The sequence below is a fragment of the Leptonychotes weddellii genome, chromosome 3 (genome assembly GCF_054177405.1).
Source record: "Leptonychotes weddellii isolate Sample4059 chromosome 3, ASM5417740v2, whole genome shotgun sequence".
NCBI lineage: Eukaryota > Metazoa > Chordata > Mammalia > Carnivora > Phocidae > Leptonychotes > Leptonychotes weddellii.
In genome coordinates, this window is record NC_138371.1 from 149,993,062 (window position 1) to 150,016,972 (window position 23,911).

At 32.3% G+C, this 23,911-nt stretch overlaps 1 protein-coding gene across 20 annotated transcripts in view; it reads right to left on the reverse strand.

The window, feature by feature from the left end:
- Positions 1-1,360: 1,360 nt before the first annotated feature.
- The window catches only part of RBM26 (RNA binding motif protein 26), a 90,637-nt gene continuing 68,086 nt past the window's right edge, over positions 1,361-23,911 (reverse strand). For 7 of the 20 annotated variants that reach the window (XR_014143840.1, XR_014143836.1, XR_014143838.1 and 4 more), the window contains 3 exons: positions 17,042-17,155; positions 13,522-15,377; positions 1,361-9,801 (listed from right to left, as the gene is read on the reverse strand). Coding sequence is in view for 8 of the 20 variants with exons in the window: in XM_081815087.1 (XP_081671213.1) it covers positions 15,863-15,973; positions 17,042-17,155 (225 nt within the window). In the remaining 12 variants the exon portion in view is untranslated. The other 13 variants (XM_081815087.1, XM_081815092.1, XM_081815091.1 and 10 more) reach the window with 9 other exon arrangements.

Here is a 23,911-nt window from a genome sequence, read left to right on the forward strand (position 1 = left end):
TCCCAAATCCATCATTAAAAAATAAGCAAAACAAAACAAACAAAAAACCCAGACAAAAGCATATTCCAGAGTCAATGACTTCCTTACCCTAAAATCCAATGGATATCTTTCACATTCCCTCTTACTTTGCCTTTTAACATTTGACACTTTATCACCACCTCCTTCCTAAACCTTTTTTTGGGGGGGGGGGCAGTATTTGTAACTACCATTCCTGGTTTTGTTCCTACCACTTTGGCTGTCCTTTCTAATTCTCCTTTGCAGAATCTGCCTACATTATCTGGATTAAACGTAGACCTCCTCACTCTATATGTGATGTCTAGGAATCTCATTCTCACCCATAGATTAAGATTTCTGTACTAAATAATTCTCAAATTGTTCATCACCACGGCACTGCAGTCGCACTGGGCTTCTTTCTGTCCTCAGATATGCCATACTTAGTCTTGCATGGTATTTTTGCACAAAACTATTCATTCCTCAAGAATATGCTCTCCCTCTAGTAAGCTCCTGCTCAGCTTTCAGATCTCAACTAAAAGATCACTTTTTGTGGGAAGACTTTCCTGACATCATAGGTAGGGTTCATTTGCTTTATACTTCTATAAAACTGTTTCTTTCCTTCAGAGCATTTAATTTATAATTTTGCTTTTGTTCTATGTTCTCTTTCTCTTTTGGGTGATTTCAACCCACCCCCCCACACCGAACTATGGTAAAGGGCAGGAAAAACAAGGTAAGCATCAGTTGTTTTAATCTTCACCCACCTTTTCATAGGTGAGCTCTGCCATTTCTCAATATGAAGTCTCTTTCAGGCAGCAGTGCTGATGGGAAGAATAAAAGAGTCACCATGTATGCAGAACTGCCTCATTTACTGGCACTGAGTATGTAACCAGTGGGAGAAGTAAGTCTGCAGTACTTCCAGAAATACCCAAGCGTGCAAACTCAATTGATTCCAAGGACTCATTCTTTATGAGAAGCACACATCTTTCCAAGACATTTCCCCAGATTGTGCCCTAAGATGGAACTAGATGTTACTCTCCCTTTACTTTTTTCTCAAATTAAGCTTTTTGAGATAAAACTTAAGTTCACATGCAGTTATAAGAAGTAAAGAACTTGTGTATCTTTTACCAAGTTTCCTCCAATGGTAGTATCTTGCAAACACTATAGTACAATTTAACAACCACCTACTGATAGTCAAGACAGAATATTTCCATTACCTTAAGATCTCTCATACTGTCCTTTTACATTCACACCCACCACCTCCATAACACCTCGCAACTAGTAATCTGTTCCCCATCTTTATAATTTTGTCATTTCAAGAATGTTATATAAATGGAATCACACAGTAAGTAGCCTTTTGGGATTGGCGTGGTTTTTTTTGTTTTTTTTTCCACTCAGCATAGTCTCTGGAAATTCATCCAAGGTGTGGCACATTATCAATAATGTGGTTTTTGTTCTTTTGTCTTTAATGCTGAGTAATATTTCACGGAATGAATGCATCAGATTAATCATTCACCTGTTGGAAGACATGTAGATTACTTCCAGTGGTTTGTTATTGTGAACATTTATATACAGGTATTTGTGTGAAAATAAGTTAAATGCCCAGGAGTATAATTACTGGTTGATATGATAGTTGGTTTAGCTATTTAAGAAATTGCCAGTTTCCCAGACTGACTATACAATTTAATATTCCCACCAGCTATCTGAGTGATTCCGTTTCTTTTTAAAATTTTTTTAGAGAGGGAAGGGGGGCAAAAGCAGAGGGAGACAATCTTAAGGAGGCTGCACGCCCAGCGCTGAGCCCTGTGCAGGGCTTGATCTCAGGACCCTGAGATCACGACTTGAGCCGAAAACAAGAGTGGACACTTAAGTTACTGAGCCACCCAGGTGCCTCAACGAGTGATCCAGTTTCTGTGCATCCTTGCCAGTATTTGGTTTTGTCACTTTTTCTTTGGCCATTCTGGTAGTATGTAAGGACATCTTATAGCGGTTTTAATTTCCACTTCCCTAATGGCAGAGGATGTTGAATATCTTTTCATGTGTTTATCTGCCACCTGAATGTTATCTTTGGTGAAATGTCTTTTGTCCATGTACTAGTTGGATTGTTTGCTTTTTATTAAGCTTTTAAGAATTATATATTCTAGATACCAGTGCTGACACATACTAGATGTCATTTGCAAATTTCTCCCACTTTGTAGTTATTATCCTTGTAACAGATTCTTTCACAGAGCAAGTTTTAAATTTTGATGAAATCCAATTTATCATGCTGTATGGATCATACTTTTGGTGCCAAGTCTAAGAACTTTTGCCTAGCCCTAGATTCCACAGATTTCTCTTTTTCTTACAAGTTTTGTAGTTTTACGTTTAAATCCTTGATCCATTTTGAGTTAATTGTTGAATGAGGTGTCTTAGGTCAGGGAGAGGGGTGTTTGTTTTTGCCAACGGATGTCAATTGTTCCAGGATCATTTGAAAATTTTATTTCCTACATTCAACTGGTTTTGTACCCTATCAAAAATCAGTTGGGCTTATTTGTGTGCATCTTTATGAGATCTCTATTCTGTTCCATTGATCCATGTGTTTATCCTTCCTATGAAGATCCCTCCATTTTAAACACAGTCTTAATTACTATAGCTTTAAGTTTTGAAACTGGATAGACTGATTCCTTTCACTCATCTTTTTTAAAACTGTTGTGTTCTGATTCTTTTGCCTTTCCATATAAATTTTAGGATAATCTTATCTATAAAAAAACTTACTGGGATTTTGGTATTAAACCTGTGTATGAATTTGGAGAATGAACACATTTATGATGGTGGGTTTTCCAATCCATGAACTCCCGCTCTCTATTTATTTAGGTCTTGATTATTGGCATTTTGTAATTTTTAGCATTCAAGTCCTGTGCATGGTTAGATTTACATTTAGGTGTATCATTTTTTTTTTCATGGTTGTAACTAGCATTGCATTTTAAATTTCAGTCTCCCAAATGTTTGATGTTAGTATATGGAAAAAAAATCATTCCTCTATGTTTATGATTCGCAGTAAACCATAGCTAGAGTTGCACAGAGGAAGGCCCTAAGTGTTCACCTTTTGGAAAATTCCCAGGTCCATCTGGGCAAGAGCAGTCACAGGTAGGTTACAGAAGTATATAGCACAGTGAAAATCTTAGGAAATTAAACTTGGTTGGGCATTAGGTCTGAATGGTGTGGCTTATACTTTATGTGGTAATGTAAGTTGTGCTGAGGTGCTCTTGTGGCAGATAAAAAGGGTGGGTCTTTTTTTGGGGGGGGGGAGTACCTTGGAACTCATTCAGGTTTCTGTCATCATCCCTATAGAGTGCTTCCCCATGAGGAACATAAGAGGGACCCTGTATAAATGTATTCTTGGATGCATGTTTTTAACTTTTTAAGTAAGCTCTATACCCAGCGTAGAGCCCAACACAGGGCTTGAACTCACAACCCTGAGAGCAAGACCTGAGCTGAGATCAAGAGTCAGACCCTAACTGACTGAGCCACTCAGGTACCCTGGATGTGTATTTTTAATACATTTTATATATATATGATGCTCAATAAAGCTTATCAGTTGGGGGAAAAAACCAAAAATACAAATGCATTACTTGCTCGTAGGCTTTCTTTTAATTAGAACTTTAACAAATGCAAGACTAAATCTAGTCTCCCCATCTTCAGCACCTTAGAAGGCCCTATTCTTTTGTGAGTACTCCCAATTTGAGGATTCTCGCCTCTTTTTCACTGGATATCTTGATAAAACAAAATTTAAAAACCTATTCTAGGTTAACCAATCATTGGTTAGGATGCTATTTCGTTTTCAGTATATGTAGTTTTCATCCATTTAGTATTACAAATATGACATATGTGAGGGCTATCATGGCTAACAATCAGATCAGTACTCAAAGAATATTTTAAGAGTTACCTGTTTGATGTTTAAATTCTTACCTCATTCAGACATGACAATTGCTAAGTGCCAGAGATCTTCTTTTCTATCATTCTTTAATTTCTGTTAACTCTGAATATTAACTTGATAAAAAAAAATAAAATGTGAAATTGGCATATTACCTACTAGACTTATCACACAAAAACTAAATACTGCATTAAACTTAGTACAAATTTGACTATTTCTAACTCCAAAATTGCCGACATCTCTAAGTATTTCTTCCTAACATCAACTTCTAATAAAAAGTGATGACCATGAAGTCTTAAGTCATAGAGATTTAAAAAAAAAAAAGAGCATGGTAATGTCCCTGAAATTTTTGATTTAAATGAGATCTTTGGAATAAGTTAACATTTTAACATTAAAAATGTTTCAAAAATGTGGGAAATTTTAAAAGCTTTGTGTGAAACTTGTACTCTATCCTCCCTGAAGTCAGAAGTCTTTTCATTAACTCCATTTCCTAAATTCAAAATCCTCAAAACAAATACACTTACATACTACATTTTAGATAATCAGAATCATGATTCTCAGCACTGAACACAAAGTGCATTCTTACATACTTCAGTAACACATTTCTAGGTTTAAAAAAGGTCAATCAAAGCCTGGCAAGAAAACTCCACCACAACACTGCAAACCCTCCAATATTGTAATTAATGTCACACAATATAGTGTATTAGATAAATATTAGATAAAACATCACCATTACATAAATAGCTCAGGAAAATGTCCATGGTTTGCAAGGGATTTTATTCTTCCCAGAAGAAAATGGATTTTTTTTTTTTTTTTTTGCTTAGGACATAGAAGGAAAATATATGGAACCCATCATCTTCCCATTTCTACATAATTTCTTTCAGTCTACTTCATGCTTTATGTTTCAGAAACAAATGTTCATGAATTTCATGGGGAAAACAAATCATGTTTTCCTGAAGAAAAGCAGTTTGGAGAGTTGACATAAAAAAATACGGGGAGTTTGTCATTTCTATAAATTATGTGGTCTCTGTGTATTCTTCTAGTGCTTGTGATATTGAGAAATGGAAATTCCAGTCCTGATTCTGCCATTTATTTAATAAAGGTAAAGATTATCTGTCCTTTCAATACAAACTAGTTATGAGACTATAAAAAAATCTGGTATGGTATACAAAATCCTGGCAACAACATATTGTGGAAAATACTAATAGCGTCACTATTGCATCAGAGCTGAACTACTCTATCAAGCATAATTTGGTTGGTTCCTGTTAAAATATGAAATTCAGTTTTAACAAGTGCAAAAAACTGAATTTATGCTGTTCTCCAAAGCCAAATTATGAAAGTACCTACATGTTAAAAATCTCTGCTTTGTAAAAGATCAAACTGAAAACGTTACCATGAGTTTTAAAAACAAGTATACTTTAACCCAGGAGTTTTGAGAATATATCTTGAAGGACTAATCAAAGATATTCAAGGGTACAGTATCATTTATATTAAAATAAAGAATGGAAAGGAAGGCCCTACGCACCCAAAATGAGGATTCAATACATTATGATTCATCTACAACTGGAGGGGCTTTAAAAAAATGGTATGAACCTATTATCATAAATGAAAAAAGACTACAAAACAGTATACATAACCCCATTTTTAAATGTTCCGTGATCATTTATAAATAATTGGCTATCATCCTTTTTAATTTTTAGCTTTTCTACAATACGCTATTACATGTGATTTTTTTTTTAATTTTTCTTAAAGACCGAATTCATTCATACTTCATGCAGAAATATTTTTTCAGGTTAAGTGAAGGTTGACAATATGCTCAATAATCTGCAAATATTCCACAGGGGCTGGATATGTAAAGTATATACTATATGAAGTACGTTTTAAAAATAATTTTACCCAGTACATTATTAACCAAAGTCCTCTACTATTTCATAACCAGATTTAACTAGACTTTATCGAGACTTATGCACTTTGAGGTGATAATGTGTTTCTTGTAGAAGCAGTGTCACAAGTGGAAGACAGGTTACTACCAAGCTTATTTAACCCACGTTACAGATGATAGAAGGTATATCTGCAAGGAAAACAAAAAAACAAATACAGCAATATTTATCAATCATTGAAATTAAATATGAAATGAGCATGCTGAATGCTGAAAAAGCAGGTCAAATCAGGAGAACAAACACTGAGGTGAAAACTGAAAATTATAGAGGGAAGTTCTGGAAACTTTCAATGGCTTTGGAGGTTGACAGCATAAGCACTTTACACCGAATTTCACTTCAGAATATACGGCAGTCTTTCTTTGACATCACAATAGTATTTTATCCTTATTACTCATGGTAAGGAGAAACTTTCTGGCCCCCAAATAGAATAACGAGATAAATACTAGCAGTAAAGAGGCAGGAATTACGGAGAAGAAGGGTATGGAGGACTTGTATATATGTTAGAAAAGGAGTCATTAGGCCAATAACACATTGGTACCAAAGGTGAATTAGAACAATTTAAAGTGGGAATGGAGGGCAGAGAGGCAACCTGGAGGCACTTGTGTGTATATATATTTTCAGAATTCTCAACTGTGCAACGCCTGAGGGCTGCAAATTTTTCTTTCTATTCCGTATTAATATAACTGATGCAAGATGCAGGACAATTTTAAAAAGTTAACAACTGTTTTTAGTAAGACTATTTTATTTAAAAATTTTTCAAAATATAAAAATAATAAACATTATGGATATTTAACAAACAAAACATAATTCAACTATAAATAATAAAAATGTTGACAACCCCACATAAACATATAATACTATAAACATTCTAAGCATACAAGAGTAGTTTTCTAGTTCAAGTTTTACCTTTTTCAGTTCAAGTTTTATCACTTTGAAAAATAAACAAACAAAAAAAAAGCTGCTACAGCTTAACCAATTACTTTCGCTCCACTCAAAGAGCAGGGAATTTTTCCCCCATGCCAAAACACATTCGTGAAATGGGATACTTATGGGCACAGGTATTAAAAACTGGAACAATCCAGTCTCCAGACAAGAAAAGACTCCTTTGGTGTTTTTAGGTTCAACAATCCACAGAAACTGAGTAAAACTAAACCACTTATTAAAGGAAATCTTGTGCCAGATAACATGTTCTGAAGAATTATCACACCTAAAACAGGTTCAGGATTCTGAGAATCAAAAGTAAACATCTATGAATGCTTTGCTGATACTTAAAAATTGTATCTTAAGAACATTCACTAAGGTGCTGGAATGAAGTCTTCTAGATGTACACATCAACGTAAAACTTGTACAATGTAAATAATACATCCCTTTACAACTCATCAAATGTTCTATTAATATGTAAGAATTACCCTGCCTCCTGTTCAGTTAAAGACAGATGGGAATTTGAAGCAGAGCAGGATTACACCATATTTTAGGACTAGAAAAGTTTTCCACCTGAAATTTAGGAAAACTGAGCCATGCTGAATCTATCATTTTTTTTTATTCTAGCCAGATTAAAGCTCCTCTTATCAAAAGAGCTAAGGACAAACTGAAGAAAACTATTTTCTTTTTTGGAAGCTGGGCACAAATAAGTATACTGTAATTCTGTACCATTATCTTTAAATTACGGGGTGTTTCTAACAGGCTGGGCTCTTTACCTGACTTACCACAGACCACTTTTATAATTATGCTGCTAGATTAGAATAAGTAACAAGTGATCATACGTTAAAGCCTAGCGAAGTCTAGATAACAGGTTCAAAAATGATATTGAAAGGTTTTTTTTAGCACCAATAACTTTTTCCTAAGACACTTGGGCTGCATCACTTTAAAGTATTATTTATCTTGTAAACAAGACCAAAAATATTCAGTTGATCTGTATTTTGAGCATAAATATTTATAAACTCTATTTAAAAAAAACAAATATAGCATGACTAGAGCTGCTAATAGTGTAAAATCTAAGTATATTGAAAAATATAAAGATATATAAAAGGCTTCCATAATGCAATCATGCAGAGGTAAACCACTTCATTCAATTACACAAAAGTGATTCTGTACAGTTATCTACATATAGCTCCATGAGAATCCTACTCAGGAAAATGAAATGATGAAAATCCTTATCTTTAATTAATCAACATATAGGAATTTAAATATATAACTGACCTATTGGCTCTCACAGAAATTTTCAAAAAGCACAATGATCTTAATGAGAAATCAAATCATCTCGAATTCTGATTCCCAATGGCATGTTTAATTTTGTTTTGCTTTATTTTGTTTTTAATTTAAAAGCAAGGGAAAGAAAAAGAAAGATGACAAAGTAAAGTTGAGGGTGCTGGTATGTGGTCCACATCCAAGAACCAATCAAAATTGTTAACAAGTATGGTCTCTTCAGACTATGTTCTTTGGGTTTCTAACCTAGCAAGTAAATCACTATCACGGGGGAAGAGAATCTTCTTTCCTTGAAAAGAAAAAAATACTGAACAATTCTGGGAAGTATCTTTGAACTCCTTGTGGCTATATGCTAGTTTGCAAATATCAACTAAAACAAAAGTCTAATTTTAAAAATGCCCTGTAGGCTACTGGGTCATAATTATATTAGAAGACCTTCCGAAATATGTACTTTTCCTTTAAACACAAGCCTAATATTAACCAAGCTATTGTCAACTAATGTGGATCAAAATAATTTACATTATGATTGATGTGTTCATTCTTTTTATTTTTCATGAAGACAAATGCACTGCACACTCAAGAAAAAGAAGTGTTTGCAGAATAGTCAACTTTGTGCAAAAAAATGTGAAAATATGAGCATGGCTGACAGAAACTAAAAAAACAAGGGTGAATAAAATCAAGTATAATTTGAACTTTTCTATTAAAGTATATTTCCAAACTTCTCAAATGCCTCATGAGAATCTATGAAGGACTACTCAGAAATTAATTTTCTGAAAGCTTCTTTATATGATGCTCATTACAAAAAGGGTATTTGGGGTGAATATTTAGAATCAGATTTAATCACTCTCTTTATAAATAATTCTAAGCCATACTGCTTAAAAATAAATATTATGAACATACACCTTTTGAGACAGGAAAACTATAGTCTTTAACAATGTTAGACACACAACACAATTTCCCCTTGCTTTTAAGATGGTCTTTGATGTCTTGATTGCAAGTGAGGAAAATATGGGAAAAATGCGTAAATTAGACATTTAATAGATATTTCTCAATATTTATAATCCACAGATCATCCTGTATTACTTGAAAAGAAAGAAAATTATTCTCCTTGTTGGTTGTGAAGAGCTAAGAAATTTTTTTGAAAAATTATTTGGGTAAGTGGCCTTGGCAACAATTTCAGTTAAGTATACGGAGAAGAAATAGGCAAGTTATTACAGTGTATAAAAAAGTATTTTAGCATCTGTTCAAAATTTTTTAAGTGACTATCCTAACCCCAGAAATGTATCCTAAAACCCAGAAAAATTAAAAACAGACCCATGCTTAACTTTTTAATCATTTTCTTCATTCTAAATTGTTCATGCTAATGAACACAGTATCATGGCTTTATAGATTTCCTAGACACAATTTTCAACTTGGCTGCAACTGAACTTATCTCATTTTAGGAAGCCAAGAGGTCTTTTTCCTTCTTAGTGTTTAAAAAATAAATGGCTATAAAGTAAGGGGAGAACACGTTTAAGATAAGAGCAAGGTCAGACAAAGCACACACTCAGACATACTTCTGGACTCAGATGTAGCAATTAGAGAACTGCAAAAAGACAAAAGGCGAATTATAGTACATGTAAACATCTATTCAAATTGATAAAGAGCAAACATAAAATGATAGGATGATATTCTAACAGTCGTCTCCAGACAGGAACAGGTCTTGCTGTTGTAGTCACAAAGCTAAATTCAGGCAATGATGATCTCTCTCTGCTGGAAAAAGAGAAGACTATTAAAAAAAACTTTGAAAATATTAAATAAATCTAAAAACTGAATCACACCATAAATTGATCTCCAACTTTTCTAAACATTTAAAAAAAAATCTATTTGAGAAAGGAATCAAAATAAAGTTGCAGACAAATTTCACAAAGAATCAGCTTTGGGTTAAATGATCTTAACAAAACCTCTCTGCATCATGCTTCCTTAAAACATTAAGCCACAAAGATCACAGCACTACAACACAGCTGTGATTGACAATTTCTGCTCAGGAAATGCAGTAACTGACAAAATAGTCAATTGTTAAAGAAGTGTGGGTAGGCAAAGTAACTTTAAGAAATCATGAACAAATTCCAAGATAGTGTATATAAAAAAAAAAAACAATTTTCTTAAATTTCCCAATGATTTCAAAGTAATTGTGAGGTGTATCTAATTTCCTTAAACTCCGTATGATAACCATTTCATTCTTTAATTACACTATAGGACATAAAATTCTGTACTAAGCACAATGATTAAACAACCAAAAATAAAAAGGAACACATCAGAATGAGACAGTGCTTGGTATACAAAGGAAGACTAACTTTGGATGATGGGAAGTTAAGTGGATGGATGAAATAAAGCAATAGGGAGGGAGGAATTAGGAACAATAATAAATTGATACCAAAAAAAAGTAAAACAAAAAAGTGCTTTCAATTACACTACGTAATGAATACATATTACTGGTAAACTGCAAGAAAGTTATTTACCAAACTCAGAATTTTCCTACTAACCCAATATGATGTTTTCATTAGAAAATAGTGAGAATGGCAGTCATTTCACCAAGATTTCATTCTTTCTTAGAACTTTTAGGTAGCTAGTTTGGAAGATAATCTCTTGTCATGATCAGAGAGAGAAAGAGAGAAAAAAAGCTACTCTCCTCTAAAAGCCTGTATACATACCTTAGAGTAACTAGCCAGTTCAAGAAGTTAACAAGAACAAGGTAGTTCCTGAGATCTGGGAAAAGGAAATTTTCTCTCTGCCTTACAAACATCATTCACTGATGACTTAATCCTAAATTTGTGTTTTTACTTATAGGGCTTTAGAATAATAAAAGCCCTGAGAGAAAAGACCAAAAAGTAAACTAATTTAATTAACTAGAATTTCATGCAGGACATTTTTGTTTTAAAAGACTAAAAGATTTTTGTGTAAGGGAAGAAAAAAAGCTTATAAATATTTCTACAAATTCTAGAAGGACTAAAACTAATTTTCTACAACTGGTTCACATTATGTGTAAGGGGAAGAAAAAAAGAAAATATAGATTGGTAAAGTTTGTGTAACACTCTAAAATAACCATTGATATTTCAACATACCAAACAAGCAAATGTTTTGCTTTCTTATGTAACCCTTAGAGCCAATGATTAGTGTTCCAAGTAAGATTGGAAATACAGTCCCCATAAAACAGTTCTAGTCACAGGAAATTTCCTAGATTTAAGCTCAACCATACTTTCTACAGGTAATCAATCAGTCTAAAACACTGAAGTTTTGTCTTTATAGTAAACTACTGGTTGATACACTTGATCATATTACAATAAAACAAGAGCTATGGAATACTCTCCCATTCCTGCAACATGATTTCATTAAATGGTTGGGCATCAATTAAATACTAAAATTAATTTTTAAAATCTTACAATTATTCAATAACATTTAAACAACACTGCTTAAGTAGACATAAAATATTGAGTGAAATATGTAAAATGACAACTCAACCATCCCTTGAGGTAATCCTAATCAATCTTTTAACCAATAATATGTAATTTCTCTCTTTTTTTTTCCTGTAAGTAGCAGCTACCTACATTGTTCTGAATCCTTTTTTCACTTCAAACTCAGCCCAGATCTGTACTAAAGCAAAGAACTTGGGAGAATTGTAGAATTAAAAATGTGTTTCAAGTTTTAGGTAGCACATTGTAACAGGAAAGAGTTTTTAGACTTTTGAGTTTAGAAGCAAAAGGAAAAGTGAATACAGTCTACTAAGTCTAGTGAACAGGGAAGTTTAGCTATACTTTAGAGGTTAAATGAATTTTGTGCCAGAAAAGCATCTGGGAACACTATATACAAAACTGTACCAAGACATATTAATACAGATTATCATAACCAAATCTAAGTTGTTTCCATTGATAAGATAACAGAAACAACAATGGCATCAACAGGTAGGGAGAACTGGTACAGATATATTAAACTGTTTTAGATCAAATATACTACCAAGAAAACTATAGGTGTGAAAGGGACCTTAAGATCATCTAGTCCAACCCCTTTCATTTTACAGACAAGGAAACACCCCTGGATAAGTTAAGAGACTTGTCTAAGGCCGGAGAGTTAGTTGCAGAGCTGGGACCAAAAGCTAAATCTCTTAACTCTTATCTGGTAGCTCTATGCTAGGTCATCTTTGGCTATAAAAAAATTAGTGGGATGGACTAGATTGGTGGCTCTCGGCATTTCTTTTCTTACACACCGACAGAAACCAAAGGCTAGTTTACTCCTGAAACTGACTGCAACATTTAATACTCCAAATTATTCATTTCTTACTTAATTGCTGTGGAAATTCCATTAAGACTACATGTATATTCCTCCATTAGTATTTGTAACCCCACTATTGCAATACCTAACTGTTCAACTGTTTAGCAAAATGGTCTCAACAACGGAGAAGACCTTTAGGAGAGATTTTTGAAAAATTGATAAGAATTAACAAGGGATGTAATTGTCACTCCATTATTGGAGATTTATATATGCATTCATTCATTAATTCATCCAACAAACATCTGAGTGCCCACTATGAGCCAGGTTTTGTGATATTCACTAGAGATAAAAAGATGAATAAGACATGGTCCCCTTCCTAGAGGAGCTTGTAATTTAGTGGGGAAGACAGACATATAAACCAGATAAATTATATTACAACATAAGTACTATAACAGAGATATGAACAAAGTGCTGTTTAGAAGGGAGGGTAAAGGTATGAACTGGCTAATGACCAAGAAGTCTACCAATTCTGTGCAAGAACTACCACATTTACTGCAAACACAATCTCATGCTCAATCAATAATTAGGAAGGAGTAGCAATGTAGAGTTTAAAAAAAAAAGAAAAAGTTGGCACCGAAATCAGAATGCCTGCACTCAAATCTAGTCCTTTCACTCACTAGCTGTGACTTTGGGCAAGTCACTCCATCTCTATTAGCCTAAGTTTCCTTATCTGTAAAATGGGAATTAGCAACTACTTCAAAGGGATACCTTAAATTTTAAATCAGAACACATGGAAGTACATGCAGAGTACTAGTATTCATAAGCATATTCATTAATTTCAAAAATCCAATAGCAACCAAGTACTAATATTTATAGTTAAAATCATCTTAATGATAATAAAAATGTAACTGTGAACCTAATGGAATGTCTGTAATATTTAATCCTCATTCTTTGGGACAAAATAGAAACACACTTGTTTTCTGATTCATTCAAAGCGACATGGTTTAAAACATTTTAATTTTAGGTTACTAGAGAATTTAAGACTAGGGAAACTGATAAGCTATTTATGGATTTAAATAAGGAGGAGGTAATTTCAGTTACATTATAAGGGGATTTTACAATAATTTTTAAAAATCAGGCTAAAATTTACTAGTAAAATTATAAAGCCAAAAATCAGCATGGAGATTTAACTGGCCTTTGAAAGATTTTCTTTCTTTATAATACCTGTTTGGTGTAAAGAGAAGAAACGTGAGCCTCTGCCAATTTGGCACCTTTCACGACTACTAAAAAGAAAAGAAAACAAACTTACCTAATGAATCAGAATAGCACATAGTCAACATACAAAAGACTACATAAAAATATATCACAGATCTAAGTAAAGAAGTTTTTGAGTAAAGTCACTTTTGACAAAAGAAATCAATTTTGAAATTTTAAATATTAATACATGTACCAATTGCAAGCCAAAACATTCCTATGAGATAGTATTACCATCAAGAACATATATACAATTTTAACCCTAAGTGCGGGAGGAAAAAATAAAAGAGGAACAGAATCCATTAGTTACCCCACTGACAGAGGATTATGGTGTTGGAATTACAGTTTGTGACTGTGAGGACCTCAGTATGGTAAGAAAGTGATTTTTTTAATGTGACATTGAATATAATCACTATAATCTCAGGAGGGGCAGAAACACTTGCAACTGAAATGATGAATTTTGAAAGATAAATATGTAATCTCCCACCCCCTCTTTCTACAAAGAATGCATTTATTTCCTGAAACTGCTGTATCAACTTTCAACGATCACGTTCATTTGCCAGAGAAATCCACTTAAAAATCACAATACTGTTGCAAATGTCAAAGATTTTTATACAAGTATAGGAAATGCACACTTAAAATATCAGACTGGAACACTTACCAAACAGTGTTTTCCTAAAGTAGTATCTATAGTACATTTCTTTATTCATACATCTTCAAATGGTCAAGTTTTCTTTCATATATCCAAAATGTAATGTGATGTTTTCTTATTCACCAAATGTTAGCTCTACTTGAAGTCTGGTTCCAAACTAATCAGCCTGCTTTTAAATTTTAAGACATCTGTTGAAAATTTATAGGATCAAACCAAACTGAAGTGGTATAAATTTTTAACATTGGATTGTACATTATTGTAAAGGTACCAGTAACCATTATTAATAAGTTAGTGATTATAGCTCCTTTTGTGATAATTGGGGGGAAGGGTAGATCACCATCTGGAATGGTCTATTTATTTTAATTTTTTTTTTCTTTTCTTTTTTCTTTTTTAAAATCAAGGAACATTGTCTTGGCCTTTGTGGGGGTTTTTTTTTGTCATTGCCTTTTTTTTTTCTTTTCTTTTCAAGAGACCATTCCACTTTATTTTTAACATCTGAATGCATAAGGACTCAAATGCAAAGCAGTCATACACCGTTATCATTAAAACCCATATGGTAAAATACATACACAAGTCCAACAAAAGGCTAATACATAGTAAAGCCTAAGCATACTACTATGTAATATTATGAATACATAACTTGGAGACTTTAGTTAGAGTACTATGTTATCTATTCATTTTTGAAAACATTCATTAAGATTTTAAATGCAAATTCATTCCTTATTTGGAGTAAAACAAAATCCTCTAAGTTGTAACAAGTATTGGTCGTAAGTTTTTAGACCTATTCTTTAAATTACAAAGAACCCAAAGAATTCCGTAATGTTCAGTAGAAGTATGTAATAAAAACATTGCATATGTTTCTAGTGTGATGTCTTTAGCAATTGTTTACTGAAATAAAATGCAAACATCAATCTTTCAAAATACAGGATCAGAAGGTAGTTTTCTTCTCTTTTGTCTATTTGTGAAATCCATCTTCATCACATTTTACCAAAAAATTGTTTTTACAAATATGTAAAAGTACATTAGATAATACTAATGAAACACAGGTAGAGTTCTAGCATATGCAGATCAATGATCAGTCAAATCATCTTCTCCAAGAACGAGATTCATTGTCCTCTTCTTCTTCATCATCATCTTGAAGTAATGAGTCATCCACCAAAGACTCTTCCTGAAACTTTAGGTTAAAATGCATTTAGGAATTTACCCAAAAAAAAAGAAAAGAAAAAAGGTGACACTTTTAAATACTGATTTCTCTCAACAGAGGCGAATACAAAAGGTATTTCTATAGCTACAATATTCAAGAACAAAGAAAAGCAAACTTTATCCACTCAATGGCTTCTCTACAGTAACTATTCTATTGCTTATATCAAACAGGCACTAAAACAATATCCAAGGAAGCCCTTGTACATGCCATTTCTCCTGCCTCACTTGATCAAATTATGCCATCTTCTACACCTGCAGAACAGTGCGCAATACCTTTAGTGCTTAAAAAAAGAAAACATCAATTTAAGTCTTCTCTGACTTACCCTGTCTAACCCTGGACACTAAATCAACCAATAACCTGTAGAAATGTCTATCAAGATTTATAGATTTATATTTCTTTCTGCTATATGTAACAAACATTTCTTTTATAGCATTCCTTGCTTTTCCCCATTCCCTTCATAAAAGCTTCTCAGACTGCTTTTCAAACTTTTCAAAATACCTAATACCAGGAGCTCTCCTGCTTTTCTCCCCATTCAATTCAAACTCATGGAAGGACAAAGGTATAATCTAAAACATAAAATGACAAATCATGTATATGAGTTTCAAAATACACATTTTATTCTTGCATTTGACTATGGATATGTATAACAGCCTCGAATGCTCTTCAAACAAAATGAAGTGCCATTACGAAAATCTAACAAAGGTAAAACATGGAATCACTGTTTCCCCACCTTACCTTTATTTATTAACCTCAACTTTTTCCTACAGCTTATTTCATGATCAAACAAAATAGAGTTATTTTTATGTTTATGATTTCAAAGGGCTCTCCCACTTCATTGTTCTTTATGTTCACACCTCTCAGCCATCATACTAATTGCTGTACCCAAGAAAAATGGACTGTTCCACACCTATTCCTCTTCCACACCTAAAATGCCTCTCTCAACTCTGTTCCCATTCCCAGCTCTTAGTTATGGAAAGCTTTTTTTTATCACCTAGGATTCAGCTCCACTGTCACCACCTTCTTCAAGATTCTTCTGGACAGAAATAATTACTCCTTCCCCTGGGTTCCCACAGCGTATTGTTCAAATCTTTATTGAGCGTATCACTCTGCCTTTCATTATAATTAGTTTCTTATGTGTCGTCACCACCCCCCTTTCCAGATTATAAGCTCCTTGATGATAGGGACCGTGTCTTATTCATTTTTGTGCCTATCACAGTATCTACCATATAGCAGGCATTCATTCTAATGAACTAAAACAGTATGAATTAAAATAAAGGAAACCTGAAATGTTAATAAAGCAAATGAGTAGGATATATTCTCTAAAATTTAAAATATTACAAGATTTCCTGTGGATAAAAATCTAAAGAATAATTACTGTTTTCTAAAAGTAAATGAAAGCTGAATATATATAAGATTTTCTTTCTTTTTTTCTTTCTTTCTTTTTTTGGATTAGCAATCCATAGTTCTCATTAATCCAGAAAATTTAAAGTTGTCTGCATTTATCTGACATCCCCTGCCTGGAATATGGCTCAGGAATAAAAGTTTTATGTTAAAATCACAGCCATAAAATCACATTTCATATAAAAATGTGAACATTTAAGGGCCAAAACGAATTAAAAAAAAAACAAACATACTTCCTCTTCATCAGGTTCAACTTCTTCTGTTTCAACAGCTGAAATATTAGTTATTGGTTTATTCCATGCCAGTTTTAGATCCTGCCCTTTGAAACGAGCTCCATGAACTGCAGCCTAAAACAATTAAGAACATTAGAATGTAGAACATTAAAAATTTCTGAAGAAAAAAATGAAATGTTATAGTACCTAATATTTAAATTAGTAAAACGAAAGTGAAGACACCTATTCATTTATATTTTGTGGTTATTTATTTTGTCATTTACTATTTATTATTACAATTTATAATTTACTTTTAATGGTTATTTACTTCTAAAATCAGCTTTGTGGATGGAAATACTTTTAAAAAGAAAACAAGAACACTTTCTCATGCTTGAGCAGAGCTATTATATGAATGGCCAGCATCTGACTATAACTATGTCTACATGTTTACAATACAATGATAATGGCTATTCGAGGTAACAATCTCAAGGCAATTCAAGATCCTGGCTGTAGGTTCTGAATTGAAGTCCAAATTAGGATCAACAGGCTAAATGTATTTTATTGCATTTTAATTCTCGTTAATTTATGAATGACATATATAGTAACTACAAACTGGAAACCTTTAACAAATATAAAAATAATTTTGCATGTGAAAGGTATCACATTATTTTAAAATTACATCAGTAAAGTATCACATTGTATTTAAATATACGATGTTTGACATATCAACTCTTAGGAAATATTAAGTATTTCCATGAAGAAAAAACCCCTGAATGTTTCTATTGAAACTAACATACTTCCTACAAAGCTTTCAGAACTACATAAAAGTTAAACTTAGTATTTGCTAAATTAAATGGCTGGTTAGGAAATGGTGCGTTCAAATTAAAGTAACATGAACTGATATAAATCAATGTTAGCAACATACCAGAATAACCCATAGTCACAAAAGATTTATAGCACAACCTCAAAGTATAGCATAATGTGAAATCTAGAAACAATTACATGTTCAATGACACCTGACCATGAATTGTGTGAATATTAAAGTCTCCAGGTATAAATTTTAAATCTGCACATATAAATCTATGATAAATTTAAGAGATTTCATACCTATTAAAATGAAGTTCAGGAGTTTTTAGTCCATGGACTCATCACAGTGTCATGTAACTAAAAAATTTTTTAAGTACTTATATATGATATTTAAGTTTAAAAACAACTTGTACTTTTTTAAAGCCAGAACTATTACATAAAAATGTATTACTATAAGGAATTCAAGTGTCATACCAAATATCTACTCATAAAGCTCATCTTTTCATCCAGTTAAAAAAGGCCAAAAATTTTACTGACATTTTCTATAATAAGTTCTTGACAAACATTTCTGATGACCAAATACTGTAAATCTCTATATTTAGCACATATATCTTCAAATTTATAAGGTGAGTCTACAACCCTCGCAAGTTTTTATTTTAACATTTTACAGGATGATTTTCAAAGCTAGATATATTTAACATTTTATGAACATTCTCCATTAGAAATTTTTGACTATTTGGCTGTATAAATTTGAGATAATTGAGTTCTTGCTTTTTAAATATACAAATTTATTTTAGGTAATTTGCAACATAAAATCTTTAAAGTTTAAAAAAACAATACAATCCATTTTATTTTTTAAAAAATTCAAAAATTTCAGGTTACATAATGTAAGATATCATAATCCATGATTGTCCCATCCTGAAGAGATAACCACTATCCTATGAAGAATTTGGGAAAAAAGTCTTGCAACACATTAAAAAAAGTCCTATGCACATAGTAAGAGGATTTGTGTATATACATACGTAGGATATGTACATGGGAACATACTTTACTGGTCTGTACACCTTCTTTCTTATATTATTAATCCAATTATTTCACAGACCCTTTCCATAGCCATACCAACAGATTTTTTACTTTTCTTGAATGGTTATTTATATACACACACACCCACACCAAATATATTTAAACTAATTTCTTGAGTGGAACTTTGTCCTATTTGTTTGGCAAACTATTCTCAACTAGATCTTGATTTTGTTTACAGTGCATGTTTTTATTGAAGGGAAAGGGGTTGCTGCTGTTCTTTTTGTCATAAGTAAGTTTACATTTTCATGTACTGTAATTTATCAGTGTTTACCTTCATGGCTTCCAGATTGTGCCAGTCCTTTAAAAAGCCCCCTCCACACTAAGATTACTTTTAGGAATCCCCTAGCTTTTTACTAGTCATATGTACTGAAAAAAGAAAAAACTTTTATGCCCCCTTATTTTGATACCAAAAATAAAGGCATAATGTATAATTTTTTCCTAACAGTTGTCCTAACATTATTTACAGATTAGTCAATTTAAATTTCCTGATTTAAAGAAAATATCTCCTTGTAATCCTCTACAATTCTTTTATATATTTAGGTCTTTTTCTGAACTCTATTTTGTTTTATTATCTATCCATACCATTACTATATTAATTCTTTATTTCATAATGAATTTGGTATCACTATTCATTCTTTTCAGAATATTCTTGGTTATTCTGACATTATTTTGTCCTTATGACCTCTGGAATTTTTTGGCCAAGTCCAGTATCATACTGTCTTACTACTGCTTAACAGTATAATATCAACTAGATCAATGCTTTTCAATACTGTGGCAGTTGCTTCAAGAGTTCTGCAACCATTTTATTAAAATGTACATTAAAAAATGAACTTTGTAACTACTTATAAAATGTTAATAAAAACATCATGTTTAAATGTATTCTACAGGATGCTTATTTGAGCAAGGTGGTAGTGGTTATAAAGGTGGAAGTGGGGCTAAATGTAAAATTATACAAAATAAGAAAGTGGGGGAAATAACTTCAAAAGAAGATAAAATTAACTTTGTTCATCTTAATGAAAACAGTTGATAATCTAAATGAAAAACTACCAAAGTACCAAAGTAAAGCCAGAAAGAAAAAAATATACAGGGACGCCTGGGTGGCTCAGTTGGTTGAGCATTTGCCTTCGGCTCAGGTCATGAACCCAGGGTCCTGGAATCGAGTCCCTCATCCATCGGGCTCCTTGTTCAGTGGGGAGCCTGCTTCTCCCTCTGCCTGCCGCTCCCCCTGCTTGTGTTCACTCTCTCTGACAATTAAATAAAATCTTTAAAAGAAAAAAATATAAACAAATCCTTTCTACAGAAAAGAAAAAGATTTTAAAAAGATACATGGTCAAAAATCAGTAGACCCTGATATTTTCACAGATAAATTCTATTAAACATTTAAGAAAATATATCTCCAATGCTACTTAAAATTAACTCAGAGCACAAAAGATGGAAAACTTTTCAATTACTTTTTATAAAGCCAGGTAATATTGATACCTGATGAAAATATTATCCCCCCAACAAAATCTACAAACCAATCTTACTTCTGAAGACTGAATTAAAGCTACAAACAAATACAAGAATAAAATCGGGGTGCCTGGGTGGCTCAGTCATTAAGCGTCTGCCTTCGGCTCAGGTCATGGTCTTAGGGTCCTGGGATTGAGCCCCACGTCATCGGGCTCCCTGCTCAGTGGGAAGCCTGCTTCTCCCTCCCCCTCTGCCTACTGCTCTGCCTACGTGTGCTCTCTGTCAAATAAATACATGGAATCTAAAAAAACAAAAAACAAAAAACCTCGTCATTTGCGACAACATGATGAATCTGGAGGGTTATTATGCTAAGTGAAATAAGTCAGAGAATAACAAATACCGTATGATTTCACTTATATGTAGAATCTAAAAAACAAAACAAATAAACACTCTTAAATACAGAGAACAGACTGGCGGTTGCCAGAGAGGAGATGGATTGGGGAATGGGCAAAATACCTAAAGGGGATTAAGAGGTACAAACTTCAGTTAAAAAATAAGTCACATGGATGAAGAATATAAGAAATATAATCAATAATATTGTAATAATGTTGTATGGTGACAGATGGTGACTACACTTATCATGGTGAGAACTCAGTAATGTAGAGAACTGTCAAATCACTATGCTGTACACCTGAAACTAATATAAAACATTGTATGTCAACTATACTTCAATAAATTTTTTAAAGTAAAAATAAATAAAAAAAAAAGGAACAGACTTCAGACTTCAGGGATTTATCAAAGAAAAATACAATACAGTGGGGAATCTGTACCAGAAGCAAATAGTCAGTTCAATCTCAGGAAACAATATAAATAGATGAGGGAACAAAACCCCTCATATTTCTATAAATACACAAAAGTGATGATGAAATCCATTTCTGACCAAACTCAAAAATCTCTACAGCTTTCAAAAAACAGGAATTATTTGTATTCTACCTTAATCTAAAAAGCCAGCATCATATATAATACTAAAATTATTAGAAATTTTTTCATTCATTTATTATTTTCATTCATTTCACAACGAAGACAATGAATGACATTTCATGAGTAAAGACACAATTACTACTACTGTTATTTAACATTTTTCTAAAGGTACTAACAAGTAACAGAAAGTGAGAAGTTATGAACATTAAAGATGGATATGATTACCTGAAAAACCCAGGACAACAAAATTAAAAATCTATCAAAAGATAATCTGGTAAGATGGCAGCTACATATTTAATAAAAACAGACAAAGAGTTTTTCTACATACAATCAAGAGAAAATACAGTGGAAAAAAAGACCTCATTTAAAGTAATTAGAAGTTAAATGACTGGGGGAAAACTAATTATTTATATACTTATATACTTATTTATATAAAGAAATTATACATGTTATATATATTTTACATGTTATATACTACTATATTATGTTTACATTGTATATTATATATTATGTAATCCGCAACATATGTACATGACCTATATTGATTTTATATATATGTGTATATATATGTAAATTTACATATATATATATAAAGAAAACCTCTAAATGCTCTTAGAGAATAAAGGGTTGAAATACAATGATGTTCTAAAGGAATATTTGTATCATAAGATGTTAATTCTCCCATAATGTATTCATTTTAGAACCTGGTATGTTTATTCTAAAGCTTACATAGAAAATAAACCTATAAAATCTACCAGGAAGATGCTAAAAATGAATAGCTGGGCATAATAAGAGGGAATCCAAACAAGAGCCCTGACAAACTATTAAAATATAAAGTTTAGCTTAATTAAAGCCATGCAGAAGAGGCACATGGAAAGAAAACTGATCAATGGAAGAGAACAAATCCCGAACATGCCCCAATAAACATGGAAAATTTTTACATACTAAGGGTATTTCACCTAAGTCTGGGAAACTAGCTTTTACTCAATGAAATCAAGTAGGCTCCCTATTTCACACCTTACACCAAATAAAATTCATATGAATTTTCATTAAAATGTTTAGAACTTATGAGCTAATTTTCTAGAAAAAAAATTCTGAAGAAAAAAAATCAGAAAGAAAAAAAATCAGAATAGAACTCAGCAAGATAGTAGACAAATGACATTAACAGTTGACAGAGAAATAAAGAGCATTTAAACAAATATGAAAGTATTCAATTTTAATAAGAGTAAATGAGTTGCTATTTTTACCAAAATAAAATTGATACCATACTGCGGATTATGTACCCATGTATTTTATATAAGCAAACCACTATGCAGAGTACACACTATGGCAAGCGTGTGGGGAAAAAGCACTCTCATACATCTTTGGTGGGTAAGCAAATGTGGTACAACCTATATGGGGAGGGGGGGAATGAAGGGAGCAATTTCAGAACTATCCATCAAAAATTTAAATGCACATATCCTTTCATCCAGCAATAATGTATCAAGAATATATCTTATAGTCATATTTACATATGTACACAGAGAAATATGCATCAAAATATTCACTGCTGCACTGTAAAAGAATAAAAACAATTTAAAGGCCATCAACATGGTTGATTAAATTTGGTACATCCATATGGGGAAAACTTCTCACTTTTCAGTCATATATGAATGTCTCAAGTACCTTATCTTGTACTTTCACTTTGAAATTTACTGTGCCATCTATTGATTACAGAAAATACAGAGACATTCATTCGCTCATCTAGGACAACGGTTCAGAAAATAAGAACAAAGAAATATTTGGAAATAAACATTAGAAAAGGTTGATAATTTTCTTTTCTTGGGAAGGCCTATCATTTATCTTTGAGTTTATAATCTCTTACATTTTCAGTGTTAAAATTTTCTTTATTTTATAAAACGATGGTAAGCGTACATGAAATCTGTTTTTAAGCATTCTTCCTTAGCAAAATTAAAAACTGGCGCCTCTATGTCAAACACACTGATTTTTAAATTACCAAACTTCAATGGTCCCTGAAATCCAGAAGTCTGAAAACCACTGCTTTAGCCTATATCCTGCTTGGAGAAGATAAGCTTCAACTTAATTTTCTACTCCTTTCTACAATAGAAGGTTACAAAACTTTAAGAATTTTTTTGGCTTAAGGAAATGATTATGGATTAACAACTTCTATAATTTAATTCCAAATGTTTATCATAGCAATGGTAGTTCTTCCTTTCAGGCTATTAAGTAATTCCAACTAAATTTGTATTTACTCTGAAAAGATAGTTCTTATTAGATCTAACTTATTTTGTCACTTCTTCAACCTCCATATAATTCAGTGTTTTAAAGTCTTTGTCATACATTAACCCCAGTCTTTTGAATTGATTGCTATTCATCTGGAAAATATATGCATTGTATAAATATATATATATGGACATATATACACATCTGAGGTGGAAAAAGCAACACCCAAGAAAGAAGGTATATGTCAATAAATTTTCCAAAAGCCAAACTTTCAAAAATTATTTGAGGTAAAAGGTTTTTTTCTCTCAGCTACATAAGTAAGAAGTTTTAACAAACTTTTAACCATTT